Source organism: Mauremys mutica, chromosome 6 (genome assembly GCF_020497125.1).
Source record: "Mauremys mutica isolate MM-2020 ecotype Southern chromosome 6, ASM2049712v1, whole genome shotgun sequence".
In the NCBI taxonomy this organism is placed as follows: Eukaryota; Metazoa; Chordata; order Testudines; family Geoemydidae; genus Mauremys; species Mauremys mutica.
Window position 1 is genome coordinate 131,381,448 of NC_059077.1, and position 13,276 is coordinate 131,394,723.

At 51.7% G+C, this 13,276-nt stretch overlaps 1 protein-coding gene across 6 annotated transcripts in view; it reads left to right on the top strand.

The window, feature by feature from the left end:
- TSTD2 (thiosulfate sulfurtransferase like domain containing 2) overlaps positions 1–13,276 on the top strand; it is a 52,731-nt gene that overhangs the window by 25,268 nt on the left and 14,187 nt on the right. For 3 of the 6 annotated variants that reach the window (XM_045020107.1, XM_045020106.1, XM_045020112.1), the window contains exon 9: positions 7,161–7,299. In XM_045020107.1, the coding sequence (XP_044876042.1) occupies positions 7,161–7,299 (139 nt within the window). Of the gene's footprint in view, positions 1–7,160; positions 7,300–8,785; positions 12,712–13,276 lie in introns of those variants that run through there. The other 3 variants (XM_045020110.1, XM_045020109.1, XM_045020108.1) reach the window with 2 other exon arrangements.

Sequence of the window (13,276 nt, forward strand, 5' to 3'; positions counted from 1 at the left end):
TCTTCAACTACTTGGTGAAGGAATCCATCAGCTATCGCATCCAGGAAAATCTGAGCCCTATTATTGTTACTAGCACTTGTCCTCCAGTCTATATCTGGGAAGTTAAAGTCTCTCATGATCACACAATTCCTATTAGTATTTACGTCATTAAAAACATTAAAGAGGTCTCTATCCATATCCAGATCAGATCCTGGTGGTCTATAGCACCCCAAGCACTATCTCAGGGGAGGCTCTAGTAGCTTTCTTCCCCAATGTGATTTTTGCCCAGACAGACTCTGTCTTATCCATTCCATCACTTATTTCTTTAGTTAATCTCATCATTGATATACAATGCTACTCCACCACCTTTGCCTTTATTTCGGTCTTTCCTAAACATCACATACCCTTCAATACCTGAACTCCAGTCATGGCTACTATTCCACCATGTTTCTGTTATCCCTATAATATCCGGTTTCACTTCCTGCACCAGTAGCTCTAGTTCCTCCATTTTGTTACCTAGGCTCCTCGCATTAGTGTACAAACATCTTAATTCTTGCTGTTTGGTTTCACTGACATTCTTTATCTGGTTAGGCCCAGACATTCTACCACCAGTATCACCAGTTAGAATTGTATCTACACTACTCTTCCTCCTTATGTCCATTCTCCTGCCCACGGCTGTATCCTTTCTTACTTCGTTTTCTTCCCTCTCAATGTTAAAATCTGGTGTGGAGATTACCTGGACATCTCCCAACCATCTCCCCCCAATTCCTAGTTTAAAGCTCTCTTAATCAGTTGTGCCAGCCTCCATCCTAGAAGTCTATTTCCCGCCTTACTCAGGTGAAGTCTATCCCAAGAAAACAGTCCTCTGTCCATGAATGCTTCCCAGTGGCCGTACATCCCAAAGCCCTCCTTATAGCACCACTGCCTGAGCCATCTGTTGATCGCCATAATCTTGTCACACCTTTGTTGCCCTTCTCTGGGAACAGGCAGAATCCCACGGAAGATCACCTGAGCCTAGATTTCCTTAAGCGTCTTCCCCAGCCTGGCATAGTTTCCCTTCATACGTTCCAGCGAGAATCATTCGTTCCAACATGAAGGACAATCAGTGGATTCTTTCCCGCTCCTGTTAGGGTCCTCTTCAGCCTCAGGTCCACATCCCGTATCTTAGCACCCGGCAGACAGCACACCCTTCTGTTCTCCGGATCAGCTCTAGTTACAGGCCTGTCTATTCTTCTCAGTAAGGAGTCCCCAATCATGTAGACCTGCCTTTTCCTGGTGACAGTGTGATTCTCCAGTCTATCCCCTGTTCCCTCTGGCTGCAAGTCCTCTCGATTCCTATTCACCCTTGCAATCCTCCGCAACCCATCCCATATCCTCCTGGGGCTCATGTTTGGTGGTGTTATCTCCATAACTCTTCCCTTCTTCCTATAGGAGTAGCTGCTCTTCTCTTCTTCCTTGCCCTCTCACCTTCAGCGACCACCTGCTCTGCCCCTTCTTCATTTTCCAACTCTGCATACCTGTTCCTGAGCTCTATTTCTCCTTCACTGGCCCGTCTTTTCCTCTGCTTGGTTCTCTTAGGGTATGGCTACACTACGGGATTATTCCGATTTTACAGAAACCGATTTTTGGAAACAGATTGTATGAAGTCGAGTGCATGCGGCCACACGAAGCACATTAATTGGGCGGCAGTGCGGCATACATCCATGTACTGAGGCTAGTGTCAACTTCCGGAGCGTTGCACTGTGGGTAGCTATCCCATAGTTCCCGCAGTCTCCCCCACCCATTGGAATTCTGGGTTGAGATCCCAATGCCTGATGGGGCCAAAATTTGTCACGGGTGGTTATGGGTAAATGTCAGTCAATCCTCCCTCCGTGAAAGCAATGGCAGACAATCATTTCACTCCCTTTTCCCTGGATTGCCTGGGCAGACGCCATAGGACGGCAACCATGGAGCCCATTCAGCCTTTTTTCATTGTCACCGTATGTCTGCTGGATGTTGCTAACAGACGCGGTACTGCAGCGCTACACAGCAGCATCCCCTTGCCTTTGCAAGTTGGCAAAGATGGCTACCAGCCATACCGTCCCGTCTGCTGCTTTGCAAGTTGACAATGACAGTTACCAGTCATACTGTACCGTCTGCTGCTGTCATGGGTGCTCCTGGCCGGCCTCAGTGAGGTCGGTCGGGGGCACATAGACAAAAATTGGAATGACTCCCCAGGTCATTCTCTTCTTTAAGTTTTGTCTAATGGAGAGTCAGTCCTACCTAGAATATCAGGTAAGCCTACTAAAGAACCAGAGAGGCAAATGGCCGCTCCGGGTCAGAGCCCCAGACATCCCGCAGTAATGATGAGCTGCTTGCCATTCTAGGGGGTGCTCCTGCAACAACCCCACCCATTGCTTCTCTCCTTCCCCACCCCTGCTGGGCTACCGTGGCAGTTATCCCCCCATTTGTGTGATGAAGTAATAAAGGATGCGTGAATAAGAAACAACACTGACTTTATTGCAGAGATCAAAGGGGGGAGGGGAGTGCGGTTGGCTTACAGCAAAGTAGAGTGAACCACCATTCTGCACTTGCTCAGCCTATAGCTGAAAATGGGAATCTGTGACAAGCTCTAGGATAGAAGCACAGGCAGGACTGAATCTCCATTTGTGTGTGGGCCTTTCGTTGACACTGATAAAATACAAAATGTCCCAGCATATGTATGTTGGGGGACAGTTCTAAACGGCAGCTTAATTTTTTTATTTGCAGCAAAATGTAGAGGTCTAAGTATCTGATTGTTAGCCCTGGTAGCAAGGGGTGGGCGCGCCCGGGCGGTGCTGCTGACTAGGGAGAGCAGCCTCAGGCAGAAGCCTCCAGCTGCCATGAGATTCCAGGGAGGAGTGAATCTCCATTAGACAAAACTTAAAGAAGAGAATGACCTGGAGTCATTCCCATTTTTGCCCAGGCACCCCGGGCGACCTCACCGAGGCCAGCCAGGAGCACCCATGGGACGACGACGATGCATACCAGTCCTACTGTACCGTCTGCCGTCCCCAAGGCAAGGGAAGGGAAGGGGCATCCAGTAGACACACAGTGACATTGCAAAAAGGCGAGAAATTGTTTTTTTCCCCTTTGCTTTCACTGGGCGGGGGAGGGGCTGATGACATATACCCTGAACCACCCACGGCAATGTTTTTGACCCTTCAGGCTTTGGGAGCTCAGCCCAGAATTCAAATGGTTTTTGGAGAGTGCGGGAACTGTGGGATAGCTACAGTCGTCAGTCACACCTCCCTCCGTGAGCATCCATTTGATTCTTTGGCTTTCTGGTACGCTTGGCTCAGCTCCTTAAGTTTCACGCAGCACTGTGTTGAGTCCCTGTTGTGGCCTCTGTCCACCACAGCCTTGGAGATTTTTTTTCAAATGTTTTGGCATTTCGTCTATGGGAACAGAGTTCTGATAGAACAGATTCATCTCCCCATACAGAGAACAGATTCAGTATCTCCCGTACGGTCCATGCTGGAGCTCTTTTTTGATTCTGGGAGTGCATGGTCACCTGTGCTGATCACCTCTCCATGCTGGGCAAACAGGAAATGAAATTCAAAAGTTTGCGGGGCTTTTCCTGTCTACCTGGCCAGTGCATCCAAGTTCAGATTGCTGTCCAGAGCGGTCACAATGATGCACTGTGGGATAGCTCCCGGAGGCCAATACCGTCGAATTGCGGCCACACTAACTCTAATTCGAAATGACAATAAGATTTCAGCGGGGAGGAGTACAGATATCGGTATTAAGAGCCCTTTATATCGATCTAAAGGGCTTCGTTGTGTGGACGGGTACAGGGTTAATTCGGTTTAACGCTGCTAAATTCGAGATAAACTCGTAGTGTAGACCAGGCCTTAGTCACATGCTTCCACTACTCACTTTCCTCACTCAGCAGTCTCCCTTCAGAGTTCTTTGGTCTTGCTTCCATCTGCAAACCTAAGTTTTTTCCATTCAGACTCCTCAGGTCTTTGCTCCATCATCTGCTCGAACCCCCTTCTAAACTCAACCAGAGTTTCCACCCACATCTCCAGACCTCGGCTCTTTTCTTCCATCAGCTCTATCAGGCGGCACTTCATGCAGACAAAACTCTTTTCAGGTACCCCCTCCAGGATCATGTACATGCTGTAGCTTCCACATCCAGTCATCTTCATTGTGTCTTCCACTGCTTGGGTCACTACCACTGCTGCCTCTGTATCTGCCATAGCCTTCTCACCTAAATCCTGTAAATCTGGGAAACAAACCAAAACACCACCACCCACAGCACAACAAACCCCCAACAAACACCAAAGCACTGCACGCTCCCTTCACTAGCCTGTCTGATCCTCTGCCTGCCTCTCGTAGTCTTCACCAAAACTCCCGCTGCAAACTTCCCTGTTTACTGGCTCCTGTGCCTTGAAGAATGCCCCTGCCGCATCATAGAATATCAGGGTTGGAAGGGACCTCAGGAGGTCATCTAGTCCAACCCCCTGCTCAAAGCAGGACCAATCCCCAGACAGATTTTTACCCCAGTTCCCTAAATAGCCCCCTCAAGGATTGAGCTCACAACCCTGGGGTTAGCAGGCTGATGCTCAAACCACTGAGCTAGCCTTCTCTCCTATCTAGTTTATGTAACCAAAGGTGGAATATTACACAAACAGGCCTCCATCCAGCATCCTCCCTGGATGGGGAAGGGGCTGTGTAAACCTTAGTCCATAAAATCCGCTTATGTCCAGGTCCTGTACCAGCGAGACTCTCTGCACTCCGGAACTCTCTTCTGGAGCCAGGGTAGGATCTCTCTCCTGTTGGGTCTACATCCCCCTAGAGGTCAAACCATAAATAAACTAAGGAAATGCAATCTAGATGGAGCTACTATAAGGTGGGTGCAAAACTGGTTGGAAAACTGTTCCCAGAGAGTAATTACCAGTGGTTCAGAGTCATGCTGGAAGGGCATAATGAGTGGGGTCCCGCAGGGATCGGTTCTGGATCCGGTTCTGTTCAATATCTTCATCAGCGATTAAGATAATGGCATAGAGGGTACGCTTATAAAGTTTGTGGATGATACCAAGCTGGGCGGAGTTGCAAGTGCTTTGGAGGATAGGCTTAAAATTCAAAATAATCTGGACAAACTGGAGAAATGGTCTGAAGTAAATAGGATAAAATTCAACAAGGACAAATGCAAAGTGCTCCATTTAGGAAGGAACAATCAGTTACACACACACACAATGGGAAATGACTCCCTAGGAAGGAGCACTGCGGAAAGGGATCTGGGGGTAATAGTGGATCACAAACTAAAGATGAGTCAACAGTGTAACGCTGTTGCAAGAAATGCAGACATCATTCTGGGATGTACTAGCAGGAGTGTTGTAAGCAAGAGACGAGAAGTAATTCTTCCACTCTAGTCCACGCTGATTAGACCTCAAGTGGAGTATTGTGTCCAGTTCTGGGTGCCACATTTTAGGAAAGATGTGGACAAATTGGAGAAAGTCCAGAGAAGAGCAACAAAAATGATTAAAGATTAGAAAACATGAGCTATGAAGGAAGATGGGGGGAGGGGAGGGTTTTGTTTAGTCTGGAAAAGAGAAGACTGAGAGGGGACGTGATAAGTTTTCAAGTACATAAAAGGTTGTTACAAGGAGGAGGGAGAAAAATTGTTCTTAACCTCTGATGGTAGGACAAGAAGCAATGGGCTTAAAGTGCAGCAAGGGAGGTTTAGGCTGGACATTAGGAAAAACTTCCTGTCAGGGTGGTTAAGCGCTGGAATAAATTGCCTAGGGAGGTTGTGGAATCTCCATCATTGGAGATTTTTAAGAGCAGGTTAGACAAACACCTGCCAGGAATGGTCTAGATAATACTTAGTCCTGCCATGCATTCAGGGGACTGGACTAGATGACCCCTCGAGGTCCCTTCCAGTCCCACGATTCTGTGACAGCCCTTTCTCAGAAGAATATATAATTCCTCTGATCTGGGGCTCCTGCTGCTTCCTGGTGAAGTCCTTCCATTGGGATCAGGTTTCACAGAGACATGGCATCCATCCACCCTTTCAGAGCCTCTCCCGCTCAGGAGCACGTTTCCTTTCCCGGTGACCCCCCTCACCAGCTCCCCTGAGTTTTCCCACTGAGAGCTTTTCTCTTTCTGTGTTCTGGGGCCTGTTTCTCTTCCCCGAAGTCTGTTGTCTAGGGAGAGCCCTCTGGGAGCAGCTGCCTAGCTAGCTCCCCTGAGGAGTTCATGCCCTGGGTATTTCCTGCCTGTGTTCTCTCCTGCCTGAGCCCACACCATCCTTCATGAGGCCTAGGTTTTCCTTAACTGATTACCTACTGCCCAGCTGCTTAGGCTGTAGGTTATTCCCAGACGGGTCTGGGCTGGCTCCTCTTCAGCAGAGCCTGGCACAGGTAGGCTGGGAGCTGACTGCCTTTGGGGCCAGCTGCCCTGTGCCATGCGCTCATCACCCCAGTATCAGAGCACCTCACAGTCATAGGTTTAATCCTCACAAGACTTCTGGTAAGCTCGGAAGGCTTATCCCCCTTTCACAGACAGGGAACTGCAGAACTAGATAGATTAAGTGACTGGCCTGAGGTGTCAGAATGGATCAGTGGCAGAGCTGGACATGGAGTTTAGATCTCCTAGGTCCTAGTCTAGCACCCCGTCTGCCTGACCATCCTCCCTCTCTCACGTCTCTATTCCTTATCCCATGTCCAGAGAGAGCAAGGGATCAGTCCAGATACACTTTCTCTGGACATATGAGGCGTGATCCATTTAAACCAGTGTAAACCCAGAGGAAATCCACTGAAGTCCCTAGAATTACACTGGTGTAAAACTGGTGTAAGTAATGGGCAAATCTGTCCCTAAGAGCTTTTACTGTGTAATGCAGCGACCATTCTTCAACCTCGTGTCCTCTTGGGCCTGGAGCTGATCTGGATTGCTTTCAGAATCCAGCCCACAAACACCTTTCATTAACTGCAGAAACAGTGGTCCCTTGGCCCCATGTCAATCAGCCACTATTCAATATTGGCAGCCACAGTAATACCCAGTAGGGACAGACCGTGGGCACATGGGTCTTATGGCTGTCACCAGGATATTGCTCTGTTTCCTAGGCGTCTAGTTCCCTGTGAGTGCATTGGGCAGTCTGGCACAGCTGGCTGGGACAGCGTAAGCTAGGTTTTCTGTTTGTGCTTTGTTTTCAACAGGCTGCATGCCGGGAGGTTTACCAGCTCAAGGGTGGCATCCACAAGTACCTGGAAGAGTTTCCTGATGGGTTCTACCGGGGGAAGCTGTTTGTGTTTGACCAGCGTTACACCATCTCTTCCAATGAAGATGTCATTGCAGGTAGGGCCATCACGTCTCGATCACAGAACGAGTGCTGTCAGTCACCACAGAGCCCTCTCGGACAGAGGCTCGCACACTGTGGTCTGGGGAGCACCTGCAGCAGAGCAGGTTGGGCTCAGGGGTGCTGGCCGGCCTTGTTCCCTTGTTTCCAGCTACTGAATTGCTTTAAAGACAGCTAGAAATCCATGGAATGCATTCCGAATACGGCGTTTCTGACAGCCAATGACCCAGGGATGCTCTGTGATCAGGAGCGAGAGGGGAGGGTGTCTGCACTCGGGACTGGCAGGGCAGGGGGCCACGAGATAACGTTTCTGTGACGTCATGGACAGCACAGCACAGCACACTGTCCCACCAGGGAGGAGCAGCTAGGAACGTAGGTTGCTAGCACGACGAGCCTCAGTTCTGGTTTTGTCACCCGTTTACACTGATCAAACCATTCTGAGCCAGCACAGCGCTAGAGACTGAGCCACCACATGGAGTTGGCTCCACTAACCTTAGGCTGCCATGCTATGGAAGAAAACTTGGTAGCAACAGCCTATGGGGCGCTTGGCTGTTCCTGGCTTTCAAGGCTTATGCAGCCCAGCGAATTGTGTTTTACCCCAGGAAAAGCTGAAGATGGGGGAGCACACCCTGCTCTCCAGAGGGGGTTGCTCTTCAGCTGCTCAGCTCCAGCTTGGAACGACGTTGCTGGTGACTAACAAAGGACGTGGGCTAAGCTTGCCTGTGCCTTTTGTGCTACATCCGAGGAGGAGTCAGTGCTCAGAGGACGGTGCTGCTGTCTCTGGATGTATAACCACTTTGAGCCCAATCGCACCTCACTCGACTTATTCATTTGCCACAAGTTTCACCATCTCGAAGGTGGCCGGCTTAGTGCTGGGAATAAAATGTCCTTCGGAAGCCCTGGCCATGCTCAAGAGGGCCCGAAGGGGAGGCGGCACGGCTCAGTGAACAGCTGCCCGCTGGACTAGTCAGGGTTAGCTCCCAGCCGTGCTGCTGAGTCGGGAGAAAGCTGCTCAGTAAAGGACAAGTGCTCTGGGTTCCTTAGGGAGGTGTAGCCTCTAGGACTCTGTTCCCCCAAGCCTGAGAGCAGATTCCAAATGCTGCCCTACCATTCCTGTGTGCCCACGATAGCCACAGGGAGGCACAGGCCACTGCCTAGGGCCAGCCAGCTCCTGCGCCTGGGGCCCGGGATGGCAGGAGGGAGTTTGCCTTAAGCTTGTTAACATCGAAATCAAAGTAAAAAGCCCCTTTTGTGGGCAGGAGCTAGTTCTCATTCTGTCGAGGCAGGGCAGGGAAGCAGGGCCAGAGCGAGAATGCAATGCCCTGGAAGATGAAGGGTCACCATTGGAATGAATTTTGGCAGCCCATTCAGACCATACTGCAGGAATTCTCAAGGCACAGCCCGATTGCAAAGGATTGCCGAGCAGGGGAGCAAGTGGGATAGCCAGGGCAGGATGGGTTTTAACTCCCCTTCTCCTCTCCCCAGAATGCAGGTACTGCGGGACACTGTGGGATCAGTACAAACTGTGCTCCAGCCTGCACTGCCGGCAGCTTGTCCTGACCTGCCCAAGCTGTCAAGTGAAGGGCTTCACGGCTTGCTGTCCCATTTGTCAGGAGAAAGGGCTCAAGCTGGCTTCAAACCCTTCTGGATGGCTGGTCAAGGAGGAATGTGAATGCACAGACAGACGGCAGCGGGTCCCAGTCAAACACGTGTAAGAGAAGCACAGGAAAATGTGAGACATTCAATAATATACACTCGCATTCCAGGGCATGGGGCTTCCCCGTTATTGTCATTGGATCTGTACGCTCAGCCCCAGTGTCTCTTTAGCACTGGACAGTGAACCATGAACTACCCCCTGGCCAAGTGTAAATTAATGGCGCGTCAAACACAACAGTGGTGCCACAGGATTCCTCCCACTGCAGTGAAGTTACTGTTCTGCCTCCCACAATGGGATGGGCGCCAGGGAGAACTGGATGAGTACAGCACATGCCATGGGATTGGGCCACTCACAACCAAGCAGGAGCCAGAAGGTGAAGGAACAAGCGGGGGTGGGGGTGGGGGTGGGTGTGTTTTTTGTTCTGGGCCCACCCCACAGACTCTGCAGGGCTAGGAAGATGGAGGCAGCAGGTTTTTAGTCACTTCTAATCACTGGGAGCACAAGCAGACTGGGGTTGAGGCTATTTTCCACATAAACACTAGCAGCCTGAGTCTCCTCTCCCTTACCCCAGTGTCAGGCAGGCTAGCTACACAAGTCCCTGGGTTTACACTAGCGACCAGCAGGTGTGAGACCAGAAGCTGGACCCACGACTTCATCAGAGCAAACGCTGGCGACACTCAATGGCCATGTACAACCTCAGGCAAGTTCGTCTGGCAGGGCATGTTGTGTGGGAAGAGGGAGAATAACCCGTTTGCTGCCCCTCTCTCGTGGCAGTCAGTGTCCATGTCCTACCATGCAGAAGGGAATTCACGTGACTGAGTTTTTAAATGTCCAAGATACAGCCCTTAGCCCAGGCCTTGCATTGGGCTGTGTGTGCTGCAGAAAAGTGGCGGGGTTCTGAAACGCATTGACATGCAGCCATTTGCTGAGGCAAGCCCAGGGGCATGATGTAAATATCAATGAGCATCATAGGAGTAGGAGTGGTGGTGTGTGGAGTCCCCACGTGATTGGACACACGAGAGCTGCGTATCCCGAGGGGTTCAATGCAGCTCTGTGGATCCAGCAGGGTACTGCTCCACTTACTGGCATGGACTGTGTAGTTCTGCTGCTGCTGCTTCCCCTTTGAAGCGTATCCCCCATTGTACCAGTAAAGTCAGTTGTGGCTATGTCCTGACAATGGCTTTTAAAAACCCCTTTGTTCAGTGTCACGGGGTCTGCTGCTCACTGCGCGGCAGCACCTCCTCATGGCTCAGCTGGGGAATTAGCTCGCCCCTGGCCAGCGGTCGCTCAGCCTGTTGCCTCTGGCACTTTCTCTGCAGCCCTTTGCTCGCTGCAGCGCTGCGCCTTCGTGGCTTAGCCCTCAGGTCAGGTCACCATCAGTCTCCCTTCCTCAAAGGCTCAGGCAGTCTGCATCTCCACTGCACTGACTGCGCCACTCCCGCCCGGGCGGGTAGAGGAACCTAGGCCTGGCCTCTACACCAGCCTCCAGTCCAGGGACCCTCAGCCCAGCCCGTCAGGTCTGTCCCCGTCACCCTTTACTGCTCCTCCTTCCCTGGCCTGTGTCCAAGTCTGCCCTTGCCACGCTCCTGCGGTCCCGCTTGTACCAGGGCGTGGGCCTGCACCCCCCCGCTTCCCCCTGCCCAGGTGAGCTGTGATCTCAACCAGCAGGTGCAGCCTAAGGCTCCTTGGCCTCTCTTGCCCCATCCATGCTGCTGTGGGGGGATGCCCCAGGACACTCACCTTTCTACAGTTGCTTAGTGTCAGTTACAGTCCTTTGGTTTTCCATGCAGGCTCTAAAGGAACCTTTTCCTTTACCAAAGCGGGGGAGGGGGGGGAAGGCATTGCAGCAGACTTAGCTTGTGTTAAATCCCACAGCAAGGCCTGACTTCTCTGACATTGTTCCTGTTCAGCAACGGCCGGGGTGCCGCTGTGTGGGCTCCAAGCTGGGCTTTCAAATCTGCTCCAAGCTCCGCTGTGGGACCCTTCCCCAGAGCTGCTATTAGGTGATGATGATGATGATGATGATAATGCAGGGGCTGAGACCAAGCCCCTGCGGTGACTAACGATGCCCACTGACCACAATGGTCTTTGCAAGAGACGCCTGTTTCCCTAGGCAGCTGGTGTCCCCAGCACTGGGTCCAGGCTTGTTTCCTTGCAGCACCTTTCCCAGGTGCATTGGCGAGCTGGCCGAGGTGCAGCATCCTGCCGTCAGGCACACGTTGCATTCCCAGCCTACAGCACTGCCAGTAGCTGTGGTTGGGAAGAGGAGCCCACAACTAGTATGTTGCACTGTGGTGTTTTCTGTTTTAAAACCCCTGACCAGCCTGCTGGCTAGGTGACCATCCTGTAACTCCTGCAAAAGGCCCTGGCCGGGTCTGTTTTCAGTACAAATGGGAAACGGTGTCAACGTCGTGTTGGTGTGAACTTCTAAAACTGCCAGCGTGACGCCTCATCCTTGGCACTGCCCCAGAGCTGCACGGACACGTCATCAGTGCGTGGGCTGCTCGTAACCCTTTGGAACCTGTGAATGGCAGCTGGGCTTCAGCTCATGCCAAGCAAGCAGCCTGCGAACCAGGTGCTGGTCTATGGAGGGTTTCTGGCCCCTAGGAGGGGCTCTACCCCCAAACCACACTGCCCCCTGCCCCCCAGGGGTGAGAGTCTCCCCATTACCCAGGGCAGGGGTGAGCTGGCCAGGTGGGTCAGGCGCTGGCTCAGGAGGCTGGACCAGTGCTGAGCAGGACGTAAGCCCAGACCCGCTACAGGGCAGGAGAAGCAATTGGCTCCTTTATGCAGGGGGTGAGGTGGTTCCAGTGCTTTGTGGGGGAGGAACAGGAGACTGGGCGTTGCTATTCTGGAGCAGGAGGTAAGAGGGGGCAGCTGCCCCCATGACTGTTTCACTCATCTCCAGCCTAGAAGGCAAGTACACTCCATGTCCTCCATATTCTGAGGGTTAGTGCGTAGGCAAACCCTGGGGTCTGGCTGAGTGCGGGGTCTTCATTAGCTACAGCTAGAGAACCACTCTGACACAACCTGAAACACTGACTCGCCGCTTAGCTGATTCCGCACAACTGCTGTGATGCCTCTGAGACGGTCTGTTAGCTCCATGGCTCGGCAGCTCCAAGCAGGAGAGTCTGCGCACGAGCAGGCATGGTGCTCGCTGTAGGAGGGATCCCCTTTTCCTCAAGAACTAGTGACCCTTCATCATTACTGCTCGACAGCACAGCTGGTACAGAGCCTGATGCTGTTCCCCAGGCAACTGTGCAACTCCTTGCTCTGCTGGGTAAGCGCTTGTAATTCCGGCACAGTCACCAGCAAGAGTATGCCTGTCGCACACAAGCCCAGAGGCCTCCCACCATGTTTCAACTGCCAGGGGCATTTAGATGCTACTACAGCATGGAAAAGGGAAAGGTTATTGCTTAAAATCCTCCTCTCAGGTCTGCACAGCAGGGTCCCGCTTAGCGCATTCGGCACTGCCCCCACGCACCCAGATGTCCCATGGGCACCAGGGCAAGCAGCATGTACCAGGGGAGAACAACGTCCATTCCCCTGAGTCAGTGGGAGAGCAGACACTGATGCTGAGTTAGATCTGTGCACATCTGAGCAGACAACTCTGCCGTTAGCGCTCAAGTGGTATCTGGACTGATCATAGAATCTCAGGGTTGGAAGGGACCTCAGGAGGTATCTAGTCCAACCCCCTGCTCAAAGCAGGACCAAACCCAACTAAATCATCCCAGCCAGGGCTCTCTCAAGCCTGAACTTAAAAACCTCTAAGGAAGGAGATTCCACCACCTCCTTAGGGAACCCATTCCAGTTCTTCACCACCCTACTAGTGAAAATTTTTTCCTAATGTCCAACCTAAACCTCCCCCTCTGCAACTTGAGACCATTACTCCTTGTTCTGTCATCTTCTACCACTGAGAACAGTCTAGATCCATCCTCTTTGGAACCCCCTTTCAGGTAGTTGAAAGCAGCTATCAAATCCCCCCTCATTCTTCTCTTCTGCAGGCTAAACAATCTCAGTTTCCTCAGCCTCTCCTCATAAGTCATGTGCTCCAGCCCCCTAATCATTTTTGTTGCCCTCCGCTGGACTCTCTCCAATTTGTCCACATCCTTCTTGTAGTGTGGGGCCCAAAACTGGACACAGTACTCCAGATGAGGCCTCACAAATGCCGAATAGAGAAGAATGATCACATCCCTCGATCTGCTGGAAATGCCCCTACTTATACAACCCAAAATGCCATTAGCCGCCTTGGAAACAAGGGCACACTGTTGACTCATATTCAGCTTTTCGTCCACCGTAACCCCTAGGTCCTTTTCTGC